At 48.2% G+C, this 17,236-nt stretch overlaps 5 protein-coding genes across 6 annotated transcripts; 4 read left to right on the top strand and 1 right to left on the bottom strand.

Annotated features, from left to right (window-relative positions):
* Positions 1 to 82: 82 nt before the first annotated feature.
* On the bottom strand, positions 83 to 5,788 carry TrAFT101_007091 (uncharacterized protein). 2 transcript variants are annotated; one of them, XM_024908562.2, is made up of 5 exons: positions 5,036 to 5,788; positions 4,926 to 4,976; positions 4,552 to 4,839; positions 4,332 to 4,497; positions 83 to 4,262 (listed from the first exon to the last, which is right to left on the bottom strand). In XM_024908562.2, the coding sequence occupies exons 1-5, from the start codon at positions 5,603 to 5,605 to the stop codon at positions 424 to 426; spliced, it is 4,914 nt and encodes a 1,637-aa protein (XP_024758742.2). In that variant the 5' UTR covers positions 5,606 to 5,788; the 3' UTR covers positions 83 to 423. The 2 variants fall into 2 exon arrangements, with proteins under 2 accessions (XP_024758742.2, XP_065984071.1); XM_066127958.1 differs by having other exon boundaries at positions 5,041 to 5,788.
* Positions 5,789 to 6,023: 235 nt separating this feature from the next.
* On the top strand, positions 6,024 to 7,679 carry TrAFT101_007090 (uncharacterized protein). Its single transcript, XM_024900714.2, has 4 exons — positions 6,024 to 6,321; positions 6,381 to 6,499; positions 6,565 to 7,328; positions 7,389 to 7,679. Exons 1-4 carry the CDS (start codon positions 6,063 to 6,065, stop codon positions 7,519 to 7,521), a joined length of 1,275 nt encoding a protein of 424 aa, XP_024758741.2. The 5' UTR covers positions 6,024 to 6,062; the 3' UTR covers positions 7,522 to 7,679.
* Positions 7,680 to 8,177: 498 nt separating this feature from the next.
* TrAFT101_007089 (uncharacterized protein) lies at positions 8,178 to 10,471 on the top strand. The gene is made up of 2 exons (XM_024900682.2): positions 8,178 to 10,406; positions 10,467 to 10,471. Exon 1 carries the CDS (start codon positions 8,373 to 8,375, stop codon positions 9,930 to 9,932), a length of 1,560 nt encoding a protein of 519 aa, XP_024758740.2. The 5' UTR covers positions 8,178 to 8,372; the 3' UTR covers positions 9,933 to 10,406; positions 10,467 to 10,471.
* Positions 10,392 to 13,054, top strand: TrAFT101_007088 (uncharacterized protein; the record flags this gene model as incomplete). The annotated part of the gene is made up of 24 exons (XM_066127957.1): positions 10,392 to 10,406; positions 10,467 to 10,482; positions 10,554 to 10,564; positions 10,629 to 10,685; positions 10,755 to 10,783; positions 10,848 to 10,868; positions 10,925 to 10,963; positions 11,025 to 11,061; positions 11,118 to 11,167; positions 11,216 to 11,307; positions 11,370 to 11,428; positions 11,487 to 11,724; positions 11,783 to 11,811; positions 11,900 to 11,928; positions 12,005 to 12,127; positions 12,179 to 12,215; positions 12,271 to 12,305; positions 12,361 to 12,365; positions 12,423 to 12,448; positions 12,505 to 12,540; positions 12,600 to 12,668; positions 12,722 to 12,862; positions 12,915 to 12,941; positions 13,001 to 13,054. The coding sequence occupies 24 exons, from the start codon at positions 10,392 to 10,394 to the stop codon at positions 13,052 to 13,054; spliced, it is 1,275 nt and encodes a 424-aa protein (XP_065984070.1).
* A 1,191-nt stretch (positions 13,055 to 14,245) lies between these two features.
* TrAFT101_007087 (uncharacterized protein) lies at positions 14,246 to 16,815 on the top strand. Its single transcript, XM_024900662.2, has 2 exons — positions 14,246 to 15,989; positions 16,053 to 16,815. The coding sequence occupies exons 1-2, from the start codon at positions 14,403 to 14,405 to the stop codon at positions 16,170 to 16,172; spliced, it is 1,707 nt and encodes a 568-aa protein (XP_024758738.1). The 5' UTR covers positions 14,246 to 14,402; the 3' UTR covers positions 16,173 to 16,815.
* Positions 16,816 to 17,236: the final 421 nt, after the last annotated feature.

Below are 17,236 nucleotides of genomic sequence, written 5' to 3'. Positions count from 1 at the left end.
TATTACTACCAGTGGATTATAAGGTAGATTCCCAAGGGACAAACCTAGAAGGTCTTCGGATTTATGTTGGCGGATAGGTCAGGGAAGATCTATGGATAATGTAAATAGTATGAATGGCAACAGTAGGTAACAGTTAGAGCCGGGCCGTAACGTATTATTAAATTAGCAATTTAGATATAAAATCTCCCGTCTCCCTGTCTCTTTCCGTTATAGTAAATATTTATGCCTTTACCATGACGTCTTTAATTTGGACTATTATTAATGCTTTAAGGGTAAGGTAGTTATTATAACCTATAACACGGCTGGCTAGCTTTATCTCATCTTGGCCTTTTTAATCAGCTATCTGCCTTACAAGCTTACTTCTCTTAAACTTAGGATCAAACTTGGGATGCGCCAAGTCTTCTAATAATGTACGTTTTAATGCTACCTCCGAAGCTTTGCAGCTTGAACGACGGCTATGTCGCCATTCCTAGGGCAAAGCAATGTCCCATCGGGCGTTATTGTACAGAGGCGAGCCTCGTCGCTGGTAGCCCAATCCCCAGGAAGGAAATAGTACCGCTCAACGGCCATCACGCTTGACTCCGAAGGTTTTCCTGTCCAGGATGGCAATCGCCAGGTACAAATCCAACGGTCGACATCAAGAAATGCTAGCCTTGAGCGAGAAAGGAAAGCGAGCGGCTGACGCATGCAAGATGTTATCTCTGTCGGGATCAGAGTGTACGGGAGCACTTCATTACTCTGGCCTAATTCCTCGTAGGATGATCCTAGTTGCAAATCGTTCAAGTCAAATAGAAGGTACTCCCTTTTTGTCTGCCCGGATGCGCTCGGGGGCAAAACTTCTAGGAGAACCTGAGATGAGTCGAGGTTGGATACCAGCCTTCCCAATGTCTCGATATCTTTCTGGAGACCTCCTGCATGACTATCAGAAAGCGGAGGAAGAGTGATGCTGATAGAACTTCCAATTCTAGGCGGGAAATAGGAGCGCACCCCAAGCTCCTGAAGTTTCGTCCAGCTAAAAATATGCACCCTGGAGGTTCCAAATCCAAGAATGGTGTCAGCAAGGGTCGGATGCCACGCCCATTTCACTTCAGACATGGTTGTCATTGGCGTTGATCTAGCTATGGCCTTTGAGCCGAGATCGACAGAAAATATTATCCCTGGCGTCGACACAAAAAGTTCGTGGCTAGTAGGATGGAAGAGTAATTGGTTGATATGGCCCTGCTCCGAGGGGATGATGAGGCTGAACTCAGAAGTTACCTGCCAGCCAGCAGCGTTCTCACTGGATCTGACAACTTTCTTAACTGCAAGTTTGCCGCTAAGATCTGCAAGGGCAACAAGGCGCCCGTCTTCGCTCCATGTTACATGCTCAATGGACATGTAACTCTCCAGTCTTTCCAGCTCACAAATCCTCCCACGACCAGATTCGCAAAGAACTGCTACTCCATCTTCTGTGCCATAGCAGTACAGCGGACCTACTGACTGCCCAGAAAGAGTAATAACATTGTCAATCCGGGCTGCGTGATGCTCTGTGAGAAGAGAGGCTCTCGCGAAGCTCTCGGTTTCACTGCAAGAGTCGCTGTTGTGGTCCGAGGCGTCCGCTAGACGAACCAAAGAGTTCGGCTCCCACACATTGCCATACGAGCCACGTATATCGTAGAGCCGCCTGGAGTCAACACTGAACGAGAGATAAAATACGGGGTCCTGTGATACCAGCTGATACAGTACAGTAAAGTCCGCGGTTGCGTATATCGTAATTGTTCCGACTGCATCGCCGGTAGCGATGAGAGAGCCGTCAGTGCTAACGGTCAAAGAGTGTGCACCAGCCTGAATGGATGCGTTGGTCTCCTCTTCGTAAGGGTTCCAGCGGAACAATAGCCCAACCTGCGTTAGTCCAAACACTTCGCCGCTGAACGGATGCCACACGAGCTTGAAGACCTCCCCCCAAGTGTTGTCTTCAATCGTCATATCTGTTTCATTCAGCGGCAAATTGCACTGGCCGACTAGCATTGCCGGCTCGAGTTCCCAGGCTGTAACTGGGTGGCGTCGGTAACCAAATGCAATCATATTGCCGTCCGGGCTCAGAGCAGAGCATGTCGGGAAACTGACTGCGGTGTCGTCCAGGCTCTGTTCTTCGATTTGGGAATGGATTGTCCACGCTTCCCCAGCGTCTTCTTCGAGAGACACGCTTCTGGTACATCTGTCTTCACCACACACGAGTATCTTGCTCGGTTTCTCAGAGACGAGGATAGTGTGCGGACGTGGATGCTTTGGCGGATTTTTCACTGTCTTGACGCAATTTCCGCTGGCTACGTCCCACACTTTTGTTGTCGCATAGCCGTAGCTGACTAGGAGGTTGCCTAACTTGTTGGCTTGTATGCTTAAGACACGTTCAGGGTGCGTAATCCTACGCTGCTCTTCAAATGTTGCCGCGTTGTAGATGATCACTTGGCTCGTCTTTCTAATCATTGTGAGGACAAAGATGCGGCTGCCGGCAGCGACGACTGAAGATGCCATGACCCCTTCACTCAGCGTAAACCGCGCCAGACAGTCATCCCAGGTAGTGGTAGTAACTCCAGAGACATGGATTGCTCTACTCTCCTTTTTACCAAACTGCTGGTATATTATGGAATCTTCTGGGCAGAATGGCGGGATGAGCTTGTATATAGACTCAGGGTGTTTCTTCAGGTTGTTTCCAAATTTTCCTGTAATTTTGACGAGGTCAGCCGCCCAGCCCTCGATGACGGCGGCCGCCTCTCGGTGTACAACAAACTCATCCTCGCCAATCTTCCGCAGCTTGAGTGCAATTTGAGTCAAGTGCCGGGAGGTAGCCACCAAAACCCCAAGATTCTTTCCTCTGGCAGCCACATATATCCAGGTCAGTATGTGTGGGCCTTTGAGGAAGCTCATCAGCACTTCCAGAATTTCTGGGCTAACACTCGAACCGAGGATTAGATGGCTTGACCATGCACTAACAGCATAGTCTAGGAGAGCTGGAGGTCGATTCCTGTTGATTTGGCTCCTCAGGCTTTTATCTGTGAGGCGTGCTATACATCTTTTGAATAACACATCGTTGGTAGACTGGCGATGAATAAATAAAGGTCGCTCTTCCTCAGATCTCTTTGTGAGGTACTCTCGAGCCGTCTCATGAACCATCGTTACCTTGCCTTCATGATCTACTATGACGAATCCCCCGCACAGATCGCCGACAGTCCTATGGATCTCAAGTAAACCATCATTGCCTAGGGCATCTCCGAGTTCCTCGATGCTCAACAGTCGCCGAGCACAAGTCGCCCAATTCAGGATACTCTGGCCAAGTCTCCGATCGCTGGTGCTTTGTTGTGACTGGACTGAAATGGCCATTCGATTATACAAGGCCTCCATTCCTGAGGGAAGTTCCATGAGAGCATTCTCAACATCCGGCTTCGTGTGGCAAAGGTTGATCTTCTGCACAGCTAGATGCACCCAGAGAAAGTTGCCTTTTGCCCGTTCGAGAAGCTGAGCAGTAACATTCTCACGGTATGATGCATCGCCAGCAAGATCCATCTCGTGATCAATGTAGGATCGGAAGTCCATCAAATTTCCTTCCATGCATATAGTTTCCATATGCACTTGCTTAGCGAGCCTTTGAAAGGCCGAAGAAATCTCATGGGTTTTACGACTCACAACTAAAATTCGGAGTGGAATCGTAGTAAGATGCAACTCTGACAGAAGCTTGATGATAGAAGCTGGCCGTTCTGCTTCATCAAGACCATCGAGGATCCAATAAAGCGGAGAGCCGAGAGGTAGTTGTAAAAGAGACTGCGCAAAAAGCGATTGCCAGAGTTTTCGATAGTCTGCCGTCTTGAGGTCTGTAGCAGCCTCTATGAGCTTGCGAAGCTCGCCAGCGTATTCGGGGACGGAATTGGCGACTTGATAAGCCAGTGATCGCAGTATCATGGCTAACATTCGCTTTGCGGGTGAAATAAATCGTATAAAGAAATACTGGCAAGGCAGACCACGTTGAGTGAGATGATCAATAATGAAGGAAGAGAGGATTGATTTGCCACTAGCAGCCATGCCATTGATCCATAGGACTCGAGGCTTGAGCTGCGTATCATCAACCCATCCTGCGAAAGCCTCGTGGCTAATGATCCAACTGCAAGTACCAGGCATCCAGCGATCATGGAAGAAGTTATAATCCCCATCAGGAGACTCGGGAACGGAAAGATATTCGCTGAAATCAGTAATTGACAATTTTGCCACATTTGTTGTAGTCGAGAATTCTGAGTTATGACTCTGTTAGGCCTTCATACCATTGAAATTCTAGCATGGTGTCCCAACTGGTAACTTGCCTTTTGATTTCTCTTTTCCAATCAAAGTCTTCAAGACATTCCTCACTGTAATGTACTTCGGATCGGAGGGGCTTTCATATTTGCAAATTCCATTATGGTCAGCATCCAGCGCCTTTGATATTTCTCCTGGGTACCCAAGGACGGATGAATCTTTTTCTAGGACCATCTGCACAATGTTAGCTGCCGGTGAAATTCTTGGGATTCATAGAAGTATACTTACTATTTGAGTCTTTTTGAACATGGTCGTTGGACGAGTCTCGTAAAATGAGACGATTTGGAGCTTCGGAGCGACGTGCCTGAACTGTTCATTGAGTTTCTGAAGGGTCTGTGAACCGGCTGCAAGTTCGGCGATAAACTGCATTGGATTGGCAATAAAAGACACTTGTAAAATACGGTTCAATGTTTCGGCGAGATTTGTGCCGCGATGCGGGGTTGAAAGAAATACAATGGCAGAGACTGCCTTGATGATTGCTTCATAGGTCGGATCATACTGGCCTTGCATATATGCCTATAAGTGGGAAAAGAGGTTTAGCAGGTATTGTCCACACGGGGGTAGCATAGGTAGCACAATAATTCAGACTCGTAGAATCGTACCTCTTTTACAATCAGTCCGCCCATGGAGTGAACTAGGAATATGATGGGTCGCTATCTCAAGTGTTAGCTTGTTCTCAAACAGAATGCGCTGCCAAGGTAGACAGTTTTACTTCACCCATCCTTAGATTCTCTGGTCCAGGCGCTGACTCGTCTTGGGCGTATTTAAGGTCGTATAAGAGATCTTTTGCGAAATCCAGAATTGACATCTTATTCTTGCCACTTCCTGGCCGAAATTTGCCATTATACCCAAAGGTCAGGATACGCGCCCCATTAATATCGGGTTCCAAGGGAAGAAACTTCAATGGCCAGAAGAAGTCGAGGCTGTGATTGTGTGCCCAAGTCATCCTACTACTCCCTCCGAGGCCATGGACGAAGATGATATCGACGCTACGCTCTCCTGGCGGATGATGTATTACCGTTAGCCCCAAGGGGTCTTTGGAGGATATCTCTTCTCCACGAGGTAAACTATGAGCCTCCGAGGCACTCTCGGGCTGATTATCGGAAGAGCTCGTATTCCTGTATCTAGTGGTAGGTGCAATTGATGGAGCGCGTGAGGATACAGAGGCTACATCGACTGTAGTCGACGGCGACAGTGTGTCTCGAGTCTCTTGGTCCCCATCATCACCTTCTTCAGCATCTCTTTTCTTCTTGAGGAAGTTGAACTGTTTCTTGAACTGCATATCACCGCAGGGTAATCGTGAGGATTAAAGTACTTCGAGACAAAATTCTGAAAGGTAAGAAAGCCTGCCATGCAATGAGAAATGAAACCTAAGTCTCGGCGTTGAATGGGCTAACGTGCCGCTTAATCGTGGTTTTGTCTATGAAGAAATCGTAACAAAAGAGGAACCAAAAACAAACGGTAACGGTCCGAGCCGCAAGATGGTATCATATGGCCCACTCCACAAGGCGCGTGCAATTGTTTGGGCTGTTAGGCGCCTGGATTTCGTGGGGGCTGGATGACCTTTTGTACTAGGTCGACCGACACACCAATCCATCGGATGTACAGGCCAGGATAATGGCTTCCTATAAGAGTTAGCCCCCCTCCTCTTCTGCTAGAAGAAAAGCTATATAAATAGACGTAATCAGCCCGAATGCTCATCGCTTTGGGAGACTATTTGATAATCCCTACGTATATCTATGCATGTAATTCATATGCCACCAGAAGTCATACTAGGCCAATTGCCACTGCCCTCGATGAAGCTGCAACTTGAACCTACCAATGAAGCATCTGCTGAACATGCGCAAGTAACACCTCTAGAATATGGCGACAAAAAGGTGGCCGACAATAGCCCTCAACAACCACTTGAGCGTACGGACAAAGCACCACCAATGACGATCAAACAAATTCTTGCCCAGCTCGACGGGGTGTTTCCAATGGACGAAGCCGTTGTCGACGGTAATTAGCCCATTGGTGGTTTCTGGAACCCTAACTCTTAAGCTAACTCTATCCTATAGCTCTTCCAAGAGGGAGCACGTTCGTGTCCGTTGAACAGTTTGGAACCAGTGCTTGGACTATTACGGGTCGTCTCATAGCATTGGACCCGGATGGATCCGAGAAGGTTTACTTTGTCAAGGTAGGTTACCATCTTTAGCTTGATAAAAGGCTTTTGTTGGTCTAATGTGCCTCATTGATGGACAGGTCGCATATGGCGAATCAGGCCGCATTATGCTTCACGGCGAGTTCGAGTCGTCCAAGATAATCTATAGCACCATGTCAGATTTCATTCCGGAGCCATTCGGATTTGGCAAGTTCAAGGTGCAAAGTCCGCCGACGTACTTCTATCTCTCCGAGTTTGTCGACATGGATGTTACAACGGCCCCGGATCCAGGAGATTTTTGTCATAATCTTGCTAGATTACACAAATTAAGCAAGTCCCCGACTGGCAAGTTTGGGTTTCACATCCCGACTTGCGACGGCGATAGAGCTCACGTGGTTGACTGGCAAGACAGCTGGGCGGTGTTTTATAGGAACCTGTTTCTTGGTGTCTGTGAACTCGACATAAAGCGGAATGGCCCATGGCCTGAATACGAAAAAGCCATCCAACAGGTTGCTTGGAAAGTCATCCCTCGGCTGCTCGAACCTCTTCAATCCGAAGGGCGCCAGATCAAGCCGTGCATCATCCATGGCGACCTTTGGGAAGGCAACATGGGAATAAAGATGGAGACTGGAGACACCATCCTATTCGATGCAGGTTCATACTTTGCTCACAACGAGATGGAGCTAGGTCACTGGCGGTGCGAGTTCAGCTCCGTTTTCAGAGCCAAGGTGTACACGCGGCACTACCTGAGGAACTATCCTGCTGCGGAACCAGTGGACGAGTTTGAAGACCGCAATCGACTCTATAGTCTCAAGGGTGCTATTAACTACGCGGCTGGACATCCAGGGAGCGTTCTAAGGAAGACGTAAGTACCGTGCCTGACCTCACAATCATTCCCATTACTGACTCTAGACTGTTAATCGAGCGCGTACAACAATATGTGCTATCTGTGCGAGAAATATGCCCCTGTGGATGGGATTGATAAATACGATCCTCACATCGACCCATCTATTACAGGAGCTCGCATTGTCCCCCATCTTGATGATGATTTGATTTGATTAAGTTCGTACCGCTGGATCAGAATCCGTGTGTTTGCCGCTTACATATGTACCACGGCTAGAGTATTGGGGATGGTGTTATAGAGGCGATAGTGGTCGGTAATACTGGTCGTACATACATTTAGCATGCCGCAATGAAATCATGAACAAATTCAGACTCCCTTGTGATATCCAGGCCTCTATCGCCAATCTGTTCCTGGATGCGTCACAGCCCGATGCCTACTCCAGGCCAGCTTATGTGTTGCCGACACCCCTGCAGAGATACCTTGGCAAGGCTGGTCGAGGGTGGTTCCTATGCGCCGCCGTCCCACCCATGAGCCGCAAATTTTTGGAAGGCCATTGGACGAACAGCAGGCAACCTTGAAGGAAGATTTTCCACTTCATCTATTTGTTACTCGTTCTTCAGACTATTGATGTTGGTAGGATCTTCGCCCCCGCCCTGTACATGCAGCCTGACCAACTGAGGAGCAGGGGTCGCCAAAACGATACCAAGAGCGGCGTTGATTGGAGCAACAAACATACCCCTCCCAAAGACGTGATACGCTTCCTGTTGGTTGCAAATCATGCTGCTATCAGACAGGGCCAAGTCAAGACGACCAGTCACATTGACAGAGTTGCCGCCTCCATTTGTACATTCAGTGTGCCCCCCCTCACGAAGCCCATGTCAACCCGTACGTGAGGCCGTGGGCTTTATCACCAACGCGCATAACAAGAAGCTTCTTGTATTGGCCATCGAAGGTGTGATACAGCTCTTTGTACAAGCACATGGTGCCTCATCTATATAGGTCGCATTTGAGAGTGAAGTTTGATAATATATTCTAGCTGGTCTTGAATTTTCATCACACTCGCCTATGAGGACTATGGAAGAGGCCAAAGTGACGGGCGTCGAGCAGGATTTATTGCAAGCCCCGACAACGATGGAGGAGTCGGAGAAAGCGCAGCATGTTGACACCATCTTCACTGAGGTAGATCATGCAGAGCCTTATTCAGTGTTTTCACCGGCTTTGCGCACCTTCTTGACCTATTTCCTCGGGTATGCCATGATAATCTCTACGTTGACAGCAACAATATACTTCCCCTTAATCCCCATCCTCAGCACTCAGCTGCACGTCTCCATCCAGAGCATCAACCTCACGGTGACCGTCTACGCAATCGCACAAGCCCTTTCGCCAGCAATCTTTGCCTCCCTGGCAGATAGCTTCGGCCGCCGCCCCGTTTTCTTGTGTCTCGTGACGCTCTATGCCGTTCCCAGCCTCGGCCTTGCTCTCAACCGCACGAGCTATCCGGCCCTGATAACATTGCGTGCTCTCCAGAGCATCGGCGGCTCTGCCATTCCCTCCATTTCCTATGGCGTCGTCGCGGATGTGGCTCCCGTTGCCGAACGCGGGAGCATGTTGGGTCCTATGCTGTCGACGTGCAATGGCATCTCAGCTATTGGCCCAGTCATCGGTGGTGCCGTTGCTCTGGGCACGAGAGGAGTGAGATGGGTTTTTCTTGCTCTTTTCATTATTGCGGTTACGTGTCTGGTGTTGGCTGGCTTTACGCTGCCCGAGACTGCGCGGAATGTTGTTGGAAACGGCAGCGTGCCGGCCGTGGGCATTTGGCGGACGTGGTGGTCGGTGCTCGTCAGCAAGAAGTCTCAAAGAGAAGAGGTCTGTGATGAGCAAAATTCAGCCAAGAAAAGACAGGCCTGGAGAGCTGCTAACGCTTTTGCTTCATTCCGCATCATCCTCTACAAAGATGCTGCTGTCGTGCTTTGGATGGTGGCCTCCTCGTACTCTGTCTACTATACATTTCAAGTTGCAATACCGGTCATCTTTGATGATATTTACAGGTACAACGAGCTTCAAATCGGGCTTGTCTTATTACCTGGTTTGGCAGGAATGACGATAGGAGGGATTATCGCTGGAAAACTGGTGGACAGAAATTACGCCGTTACCGCGAGGAATCACAATGTCGAGGCTTCGAAGAAGAACGAGGGTTTCCAGCCGGACTTTCCTCTAGAAGTCGCTAGATACAGGAATTGCTTCGTCTTTATTCTGATTGAGATGCTTCTGGTAATTGGCTACGGCTGGGCAGTCCACTTTCGAGTACACCCTGCTGTGCCTATTATTCTTCAATTTTTTATATGTGGCACATCGACTCTATTAAGCCACACCGCTAGTGCACTTCTTGTGGACATATTTCCTGAAATGTCCAGCACTGCCTATGCTTCAGGACAAATTATGAGATGCGGACTCAGCGCAGCTTCGGCTGCTGTTATACAACCGATCATCAATGCGGTGGGACGAGGCTGGTACTTTACAATGTTTTCGCTTTTCGTCGGAACAACAGGTGCTGGTTCGGTTTTCATGAGCCGTCTCAAAGGGATGAAGTGGAGACAGAAAAGACACTCACAGCAGACGGCCTAATTCGTAGAGGTAAGATGAAGAAAATCCTGCCGATGTAAGATGCCAGATGGGGCAATACTCTACAGGAATAGTTGCAACGGTGCGATCATTAAAATACTGGTTGCTATATAGTCCTCTACCTACAATTATAACATGGCTAACGCTGGCACCGATTTTACCTATACACATAGTCAGAGGGAGTCCGACATCGGTAGCATTCTCAAAACAACATAATTCGCAGTCCTACATTAACAGCTCCAATAGGCGATATACCAATTGAAAAACCATCAAATGGTGGGGACGTGGGGCTCCGGATCCGAGGCGATGAAATTTGTTGGCGGGCCATCGCAGCTGCGGTGCGATAAGATAAGGCCCCACTAAAAGAAAGCTGCAGTGACTCAAATGGCCGCTTCATAGCATGTGCGTCAAATCTTGGATCTTTCAAACCAGCGAAATCTGCAAATAGAATCCGAACCAGCCATGGCTACGATCATTGTAAGCTGCTGAAACTTGGTACACTATGCGGAATACGAGTTGACATCAAATTCTCTAAAGCTGGGTGCCCAATGGGGTTCGTACCTCTTCTTTTGTGTCCCCATGCGACTGATATCAGAGTGTGCTAACATGATTGCGACTCTGCAGGCGACGAAGGCGTACGACCATTTCCAAATTCCTACTATTCCTATGCGACTGCTACTAATAATGCCGACTCTATAGAAAGGAAAATTGACTGATATCCTTGCTCCCGAGGCGCAACTTTGCGCGCGAGCTGCGGTGAGCCTTGTCCTAAGCCGACCTGTATAAGACGTCCATAACAAGAATACAAACTGAGACGAGATCTAGGGAGGTCATAATGCCGGTCACTCCATTGTGTGAGCTAAAAATATTCCTATCATATCAAATTGGATCCCGAGTTGCTGACCACAGCTTCAATAGTGCCAATGGCGTGTCGTACAGGTATGCGCAGACGGGAGACATTTCGTTGCGGCTCAAATACTCATTACAGCTTCTAGCTTCCACCTGCTTCCTTCCGGCCTGGTCAACCCCAATTGGTGTGTAGTCATAATTCGGTGATTTGCAATGGGTATATTATGCTAATTATGCTCTTTAAAGTCGAAACTTTATTGGTTCTTCCGTGGTGGCTCACATTGTTAATACTCCAAAGTTACTCGATACAGTCAAGGACTTGGCTAATGCACCGAATAGCCTTCTTTCTTCAAGGAACTAGAAGAGCTCGAGCGAAAAGGACTTTCCAAGTATTACTAGCCTAGTCATTGGCAGACTTAATGCTAACCATATACTAGCGTCCACGATCGAATCTTCATCAGCGACAGAGTCCACATCGATCTGGACCTCCACGTTGCCGTTGACGGCTTGGAAGAAGTTGAACTTGGAGGTGATTAGCTACATCATTAGTACGGGTCGGGCCAATTATATATGCTTACTCCCATCACTCAGACCGCAAGGTTGGAACGACAGGCCGCGGAATTGGTCCTGCTTACAGCACGAAAGCGGCGGTAAGGACCCAGCCCGAATGATATGGTTGGATGGGCAGCTTTACTGAACCGGATGTAGCGAAGCGGTATCAGACTCGCGGAGGTCTTCAATGAGGAACTTTTTGAGTCGAAGCTCCGACGACTTGCATCAGGCTACAAGAAGCGATATGGCGATCTGCTCAAGTACGATGTTGAGGAAGAAATCGCCCGATTCAAGACGTATCGACCCAACCTTCGCAAATATACTGTCGACGCCATTGCCTTTATGAAGGATGCACAGGAGAAGAATACCAAGATCCTTTGCGAAGGAGCAAATGGTAGGCCAGACAGCCCCTCATACCATTACTATTATTCAGATTTCCTGACCTATTTTAGCTCTTATGCTGGATCTTGATTGGGGTTCAGTAAGTCAATTTTATTGGAGTGATCCAACTGCTGCCGCTCTTTATTTGGCATGCTGCTTTGGGTGGGCACTTTGTTGACTTTGTCTAGTACCCATACGTGACCAGCAGTTCTACCGGGTTCGTACCCTTAAGAGGCGGCAGATGCCCCTCATCCACTCCAATAGCTAATGAATTTGGTACTTACTTGGAATAGCATCGGTGGCATGGTAACTGGTCTTGCTCTTGATATCAGGAAGATTGGTGAGGTTATTGGCGTAGTCAAGGCCTACACCACTCGTGTGGGCTCTGGAGCATTCAAGACTGAGGATCTCGGAGAGTACGGTATTTCTGATTCTTAGCATGTGAAGAGAGCTGACCATTCCGATAGGATCGGCCAAAAGCTTCAGGAACGGGGTCGAGAATGGGTAAAAACTTAACGTCCTCCATCTAGTTGACATGGGCGCAGCTGACTGGCTTTAGGGTACTTCAACTGGCCGAACACGGCGCTGCGGATGGTAAGCATTCACCTGTCTAGAACTTGTGATGAATAGTCTTGATTAACTGAAACAGGCTTGGTATGTGCTCTCTCTACTCATGATACCTAGAACCAACTATTGACTAAAGTCTTGTAGATCTCGTCGTCGTCAAATACACCACGGTATAGATCGTCCTCACTGTGCGAAAAATCTATTGCGGATATCTAACGTATACTAGGACGTCAACCACTATACGGCGCTGAATCTCACAAAAGTAAAATATTGCGTTTCTTGATTCTTGATTAGAGGAGCATATACTAACTCAATCCTCAGCTTGATGTCTTGGACACTTTCCCGACAATCAAGATCGCCATTGCGTACATAGACCCTGTGACTGGCGAGGTGAGATTATGAGCTCTTTTTGGCGTGGAAATGACAATGCTAACTCTTTGCAGAAACTCGACTCGTATCCCGCATCATTGGATGTTCTCGACCGTGCTGAGGTCGTCTATCACGAGATGCCTGGCTGGAACCAGTCGACTACCAACGTGAAGACCTTTGAAGAGCTTCCCCAGGCGGCCCAAGACTACATCTTGGTAAGAAACTTCATATTTACCCGGAATTCTTGATCTCACTAACTTTGACTAGTACATTGAGGAATTCGTTGGAGTCAAGGTATGTTTTTTTTTCTCGAGACGACTTAACCCATCAAGATGTAGATTGACAATGTGTAGATCAAGTGGGTTGGCACCGGCCCAGACCGCGATGCTATGATCACCCGATTTTAAAAAGGCTATAATAGCCAATATTTGGTCAGTGTAAAAAAGCAGGACTGTATGCGAGGTGTCGTATAAAATATATAAGCAAAGCTAGAAGAGCATTCTAGAAGACTTATTCCAGATATGCCGGGTTTACAAGATAAATTCATAAAACCAGCTTTCTAATAAATAAAATGATTTGCAATTAGACTCGGACGGCCTATTTTTATGCAGGATTTGGCATTTGAGCTTGAGAATATGTAGTTTATGGCCTTATACATGCCTAGAATAATTGTGACTATTGTATTATGATTGCTCTAGCATAGAAATGGAACGGATCCTCGGCGCTTTACTGATCTACCACCCATAACCTAGTTCCCTGTTGCGTGGAACATGACAATACGTTATCAGCCAAACTCTCCCGAAGGTCTCAGAAGCTACGTGTGCCTCTGAAGGAAGATTCCCGGTTCGGATCAGCTCTAATACCAAAAGAAACGTTGCCGTAGCTGATGATCCCCGGGAATGTTCCACGACGATGCGCAGAGGTCAATATACAAACGAGGTACCTGGTGCTAGCTTAAGAGGTATCTAGGAGAGCGGCTCCATAGTCTGGATCTACGCCGGTACCATGCCATATCATACTTGTTCGTAAAGGAGAATTATAGACGTGAAAAGCGGTAATAATGACCAGCATCAACGACTGAGCCATCCATCCGATGCTGCATCAGTCTGTGGATTTGCAGCAGCTCTTTGCCATAGATCCATACTCTGTCTTCTACCTACTACTAATCGCAAAGCTTGGGCCAATCAGGCGCAACATCTCCATATTTTAAGCTGGACCAGAGCCGCCGCGCTAAAATTGTTTTGGCGTCGGAACGAGGCTAGAATGCGAAGAGGAAGAGGCGCGAGCACGACGAGAAGAAAGACATTCGACTCTGGAAAATGATTGAAAAGAGAAGAGATAACAGAGAGTCTTGACAATTACTATAGCTGAGCCAGTGACTATTGATACCTCATCTCTCCAAGCCGTAGACTAGATAATTCTGGGCCAGGCTTCTCAATTGCCACGGCCTAATTTAGGCCGAGGGCGCAGCACCAACCCCAGTTTTAGGGGACTACCGCCAAGACGGCTGACTATTGAAGGCCCGCTCACGGCTAGCCACCACCGCTCCCCACCTGATAGTTAGATCTCGTGCCTGAACTCTTCCCAACTCTTTTTCTTGGGCGCGACATCTTTTTTCGTGTTTCGGTCTTTTTTTTCTCTCCTTTTTGTCTTTTCTCAGCGTCAGTTCTGTCGTTGCACAGTCAACAACCACGGCTGTTTTCGCCGTCGTATCCAAGAAAAAATACCATGTGCTCTTCATAAACCGAATACACCATGTTGAGCCAGCTCCAGGGACCGATCCCCCGCCGATACGTCGCGCTCCTCTTCTTCGTCGTCTGCATCGCCCTCTTCCTATGGAGCGGCTTCGATATCATTCCTCGGCGAGTGACAGCGCCTAGATTCAAGTACCCGTATATGCCCTCGAGCTATGATTGGAGTAAAGCAAAAATCTACCATCCTCCGACGGACATGAAGAAGCTCCCCACAGGATCTCCCAAACCACTGCCCAAGATACAATCGAAGCAATCGGGTGGTCAAGATGCCATCAACAATGCCCGAAAGGAGGCCGTCAAAAAAGCCTTGGTGAAGAGCTGGGGCGCGTATAAGCAGTACGCCTGGACCAAGGACGAACTGATGCCGCTGTCGGCCAAGGGCAAGGAGTCGTTCAGCGGATGGTCGGCACAGCTGGTTGATGCCTTGGATACGCTTTGGATCATGGGCCTTAAGGACGACTTTAATTTGGCCGTGAAGGAGGTAGCGCTGATTGACTGGAGTAAAACCAAAAGTGGTGGTGTGGTAAATTTGTTCGAGGTGACGATTCGATATCTTGGCGGACTGCTTGCCGCATACGATCTCTCTCAGGAGCCCATCTTGCTGGCAAAGGCGGTTGAGCTCGGCAACACACTCTACGCCACATTTGATACCCCGAACCGTCTGCCATCGCACTGGCTTGATTACGAAAAGGCGAAGCAGGGTACCCAGACTGCTGATGATAAAATGTCTGGAGCTGCTGGTGGCACTCTCTGCATGGAGTTTACGAGACTCGCGCAGATAACGGGCGAAGACAAATTCTACGATGCCGTGGAACGTATAAACATGTTCTTCCGCCGATTCCAAAACGAGACTACCCTCCCTGGTATGTGGCCAATTTGGATGAACTACCGCGATGAGGAAATGCTCGAAAGCAGCTACTCCATTGCAGGTTCCGCAGACTCACAATACGAATACCTGGTCAAGATGCACCCTCTCCTAAGTGGGCTCAACCCTGAGTATCCCGAAATGGCAATCAAGGCTCTTGACACTATCAGAGACAATTTACTGTTTCGTCCAATGACGCCCAAGGAGGACAACATTTTGTTTGCTGGCAGTATTAAAATCAATGGCAACGACACTCAGTTTAGTGCAGATATGGACCATTTAACCTGTTTTGCCGGCGGTATGTACGCGTTGGCAGGCAAACTATTTACACGAGATGACTACCTCGACTTGGGTTCGCGGCTCACGGCGGGCTGTGTATGGGAATACGATGCCATGCCTTCGGGCATTATGCCTGAGTCTGCTACCTTTGTGGCCTGTGACAAATTAGACGGCCCATGTCCGTTTGATACAGAGCGGATGCCCCCTACCGATGATCCTAGGAGGCCCGGCGGATTTTTGAGCGTCAAGGGCAGACACTATCTTTTGCGACCTGAAGCCATTGAGAGCGTGTTTTACATGTGGCGCATCACGGGAGACCAGATTTGGCGAGATACCGCATGGAGGATGTGGGAGAATGTCGTCAGAGAGACGGAGACGGAGCTGGCGTTTGCTATTGTCAAAGATGTGACGGTCAGCTTGGGCGAGAAGGGCGATTCGATGGAGGTGAGTTTCCTTTCCTTTTCATGAATGAAAGAAGAGATAATCTAACAAGAGGCGATTTTACAGACGTTCTGGCTCAGTGAGACGATGAAGTACTTTTGGCTTACCTTTGAAGATCCCAGCGTTCTTAGCCTGGATGAATATGTTTTTAACACGGAGGCACACCCGTTTCGGCGACCAGCGTAGAAAGCAGTCGCCAATTTACATTGGGCATTCAAAATACTACGAGAAAATCTATCTTATTTTTCTTCCAAAAACACAAAGTATCTATATGTCAAATTTCCTGCATTTGAACAGTAATCGGCCAGTCAAGATCCCAGGACTTGTATTTTGAGCAGATTGATGTAGGTAAAGCAGCGATGCGATAATATGCGAGGGTATTTATACCGTTATAGGTACCTAATAGGACCGGGTGAGTGCTTTAACAACATTACTGGCGCCTGTAAAGAGCTACGCGTGCTTAACAAACCTTGGACGACGCATTCTTACTAAAGGGATTTCCATGGCGCCGGGGCGCCGTAACCGGCACGCGAGCTGTTTCCACCATCATCGGAGGCTAAGATTATCTATCTGTATAATTTATTTTTTGGCATGATATGTGTAATTGGAGATGCAAATCGGCCAGCGATGCGAGTCTGCGCCATTGAGAGGACGCTTGCCTTGGTGGTCCTCGTGGCAGGCCATGAGCAACCCAAATCCTTATCTCGGCCACGGCGCCAACCACCACGGCATCACCATTGGTCTCATACTCCGGTGATCTCAGTTGTGAAATTAGTAGACTAGAGTGGCGATTATGAACATTGAATTTCATGTGATATGAGAAAATAAGCTTGATCCCAACTTACTCTCGTCTCGTCCCCAAAGCGACTATCAACGCCCTCGTCAAGAAGTGGTAAAGCCGACTCCAAGAATACTGTCTACCGACTCCTCTACTCCGAGTGCGGCTGCCCATCTTGTAAGAGTCGAAGCATATACATTAGCCTTTGTCCAAGACCATACTCTTCAGGCATATCAAAAGTCACCTTGACCGCGTGCCTGCCACTGCAAAGCGCCTATCAAATCGTTCTTTTCCCGCAGTTGAAGCAAGGAGAGCTTTATTGATCGTAAAAAGACCCCAGGCCCTAATCGATTTGTCTCTTCGCTGCGGCAATAAACATGAACCTTCCTAGATTGCGCACCCATTTCTTTTATCCGTTTCACCGAGAGCTTGACGACTCTCCTCTCCTCAGATGATACAGTGTCCAAACTTG

This window comes from Trichoderma asperellum, chromosome 4 (genome assembly GCF_020647865.1).
Source record: "Trichoderma asperellum chromosome 4, complete sequence".
Lineage (NCBI taxonomy): Eukaryota > Fungi > Ascomycota > Sordariomycetes > Hypocreales > Hypocreaceae > Trichoderma > Trichoderma asperellum.
The sequence above is the reverse complement of the archived record's forward strand: the minus strand, read 5'-3'. Positions and strand labels throughout refer to the sequence as shown.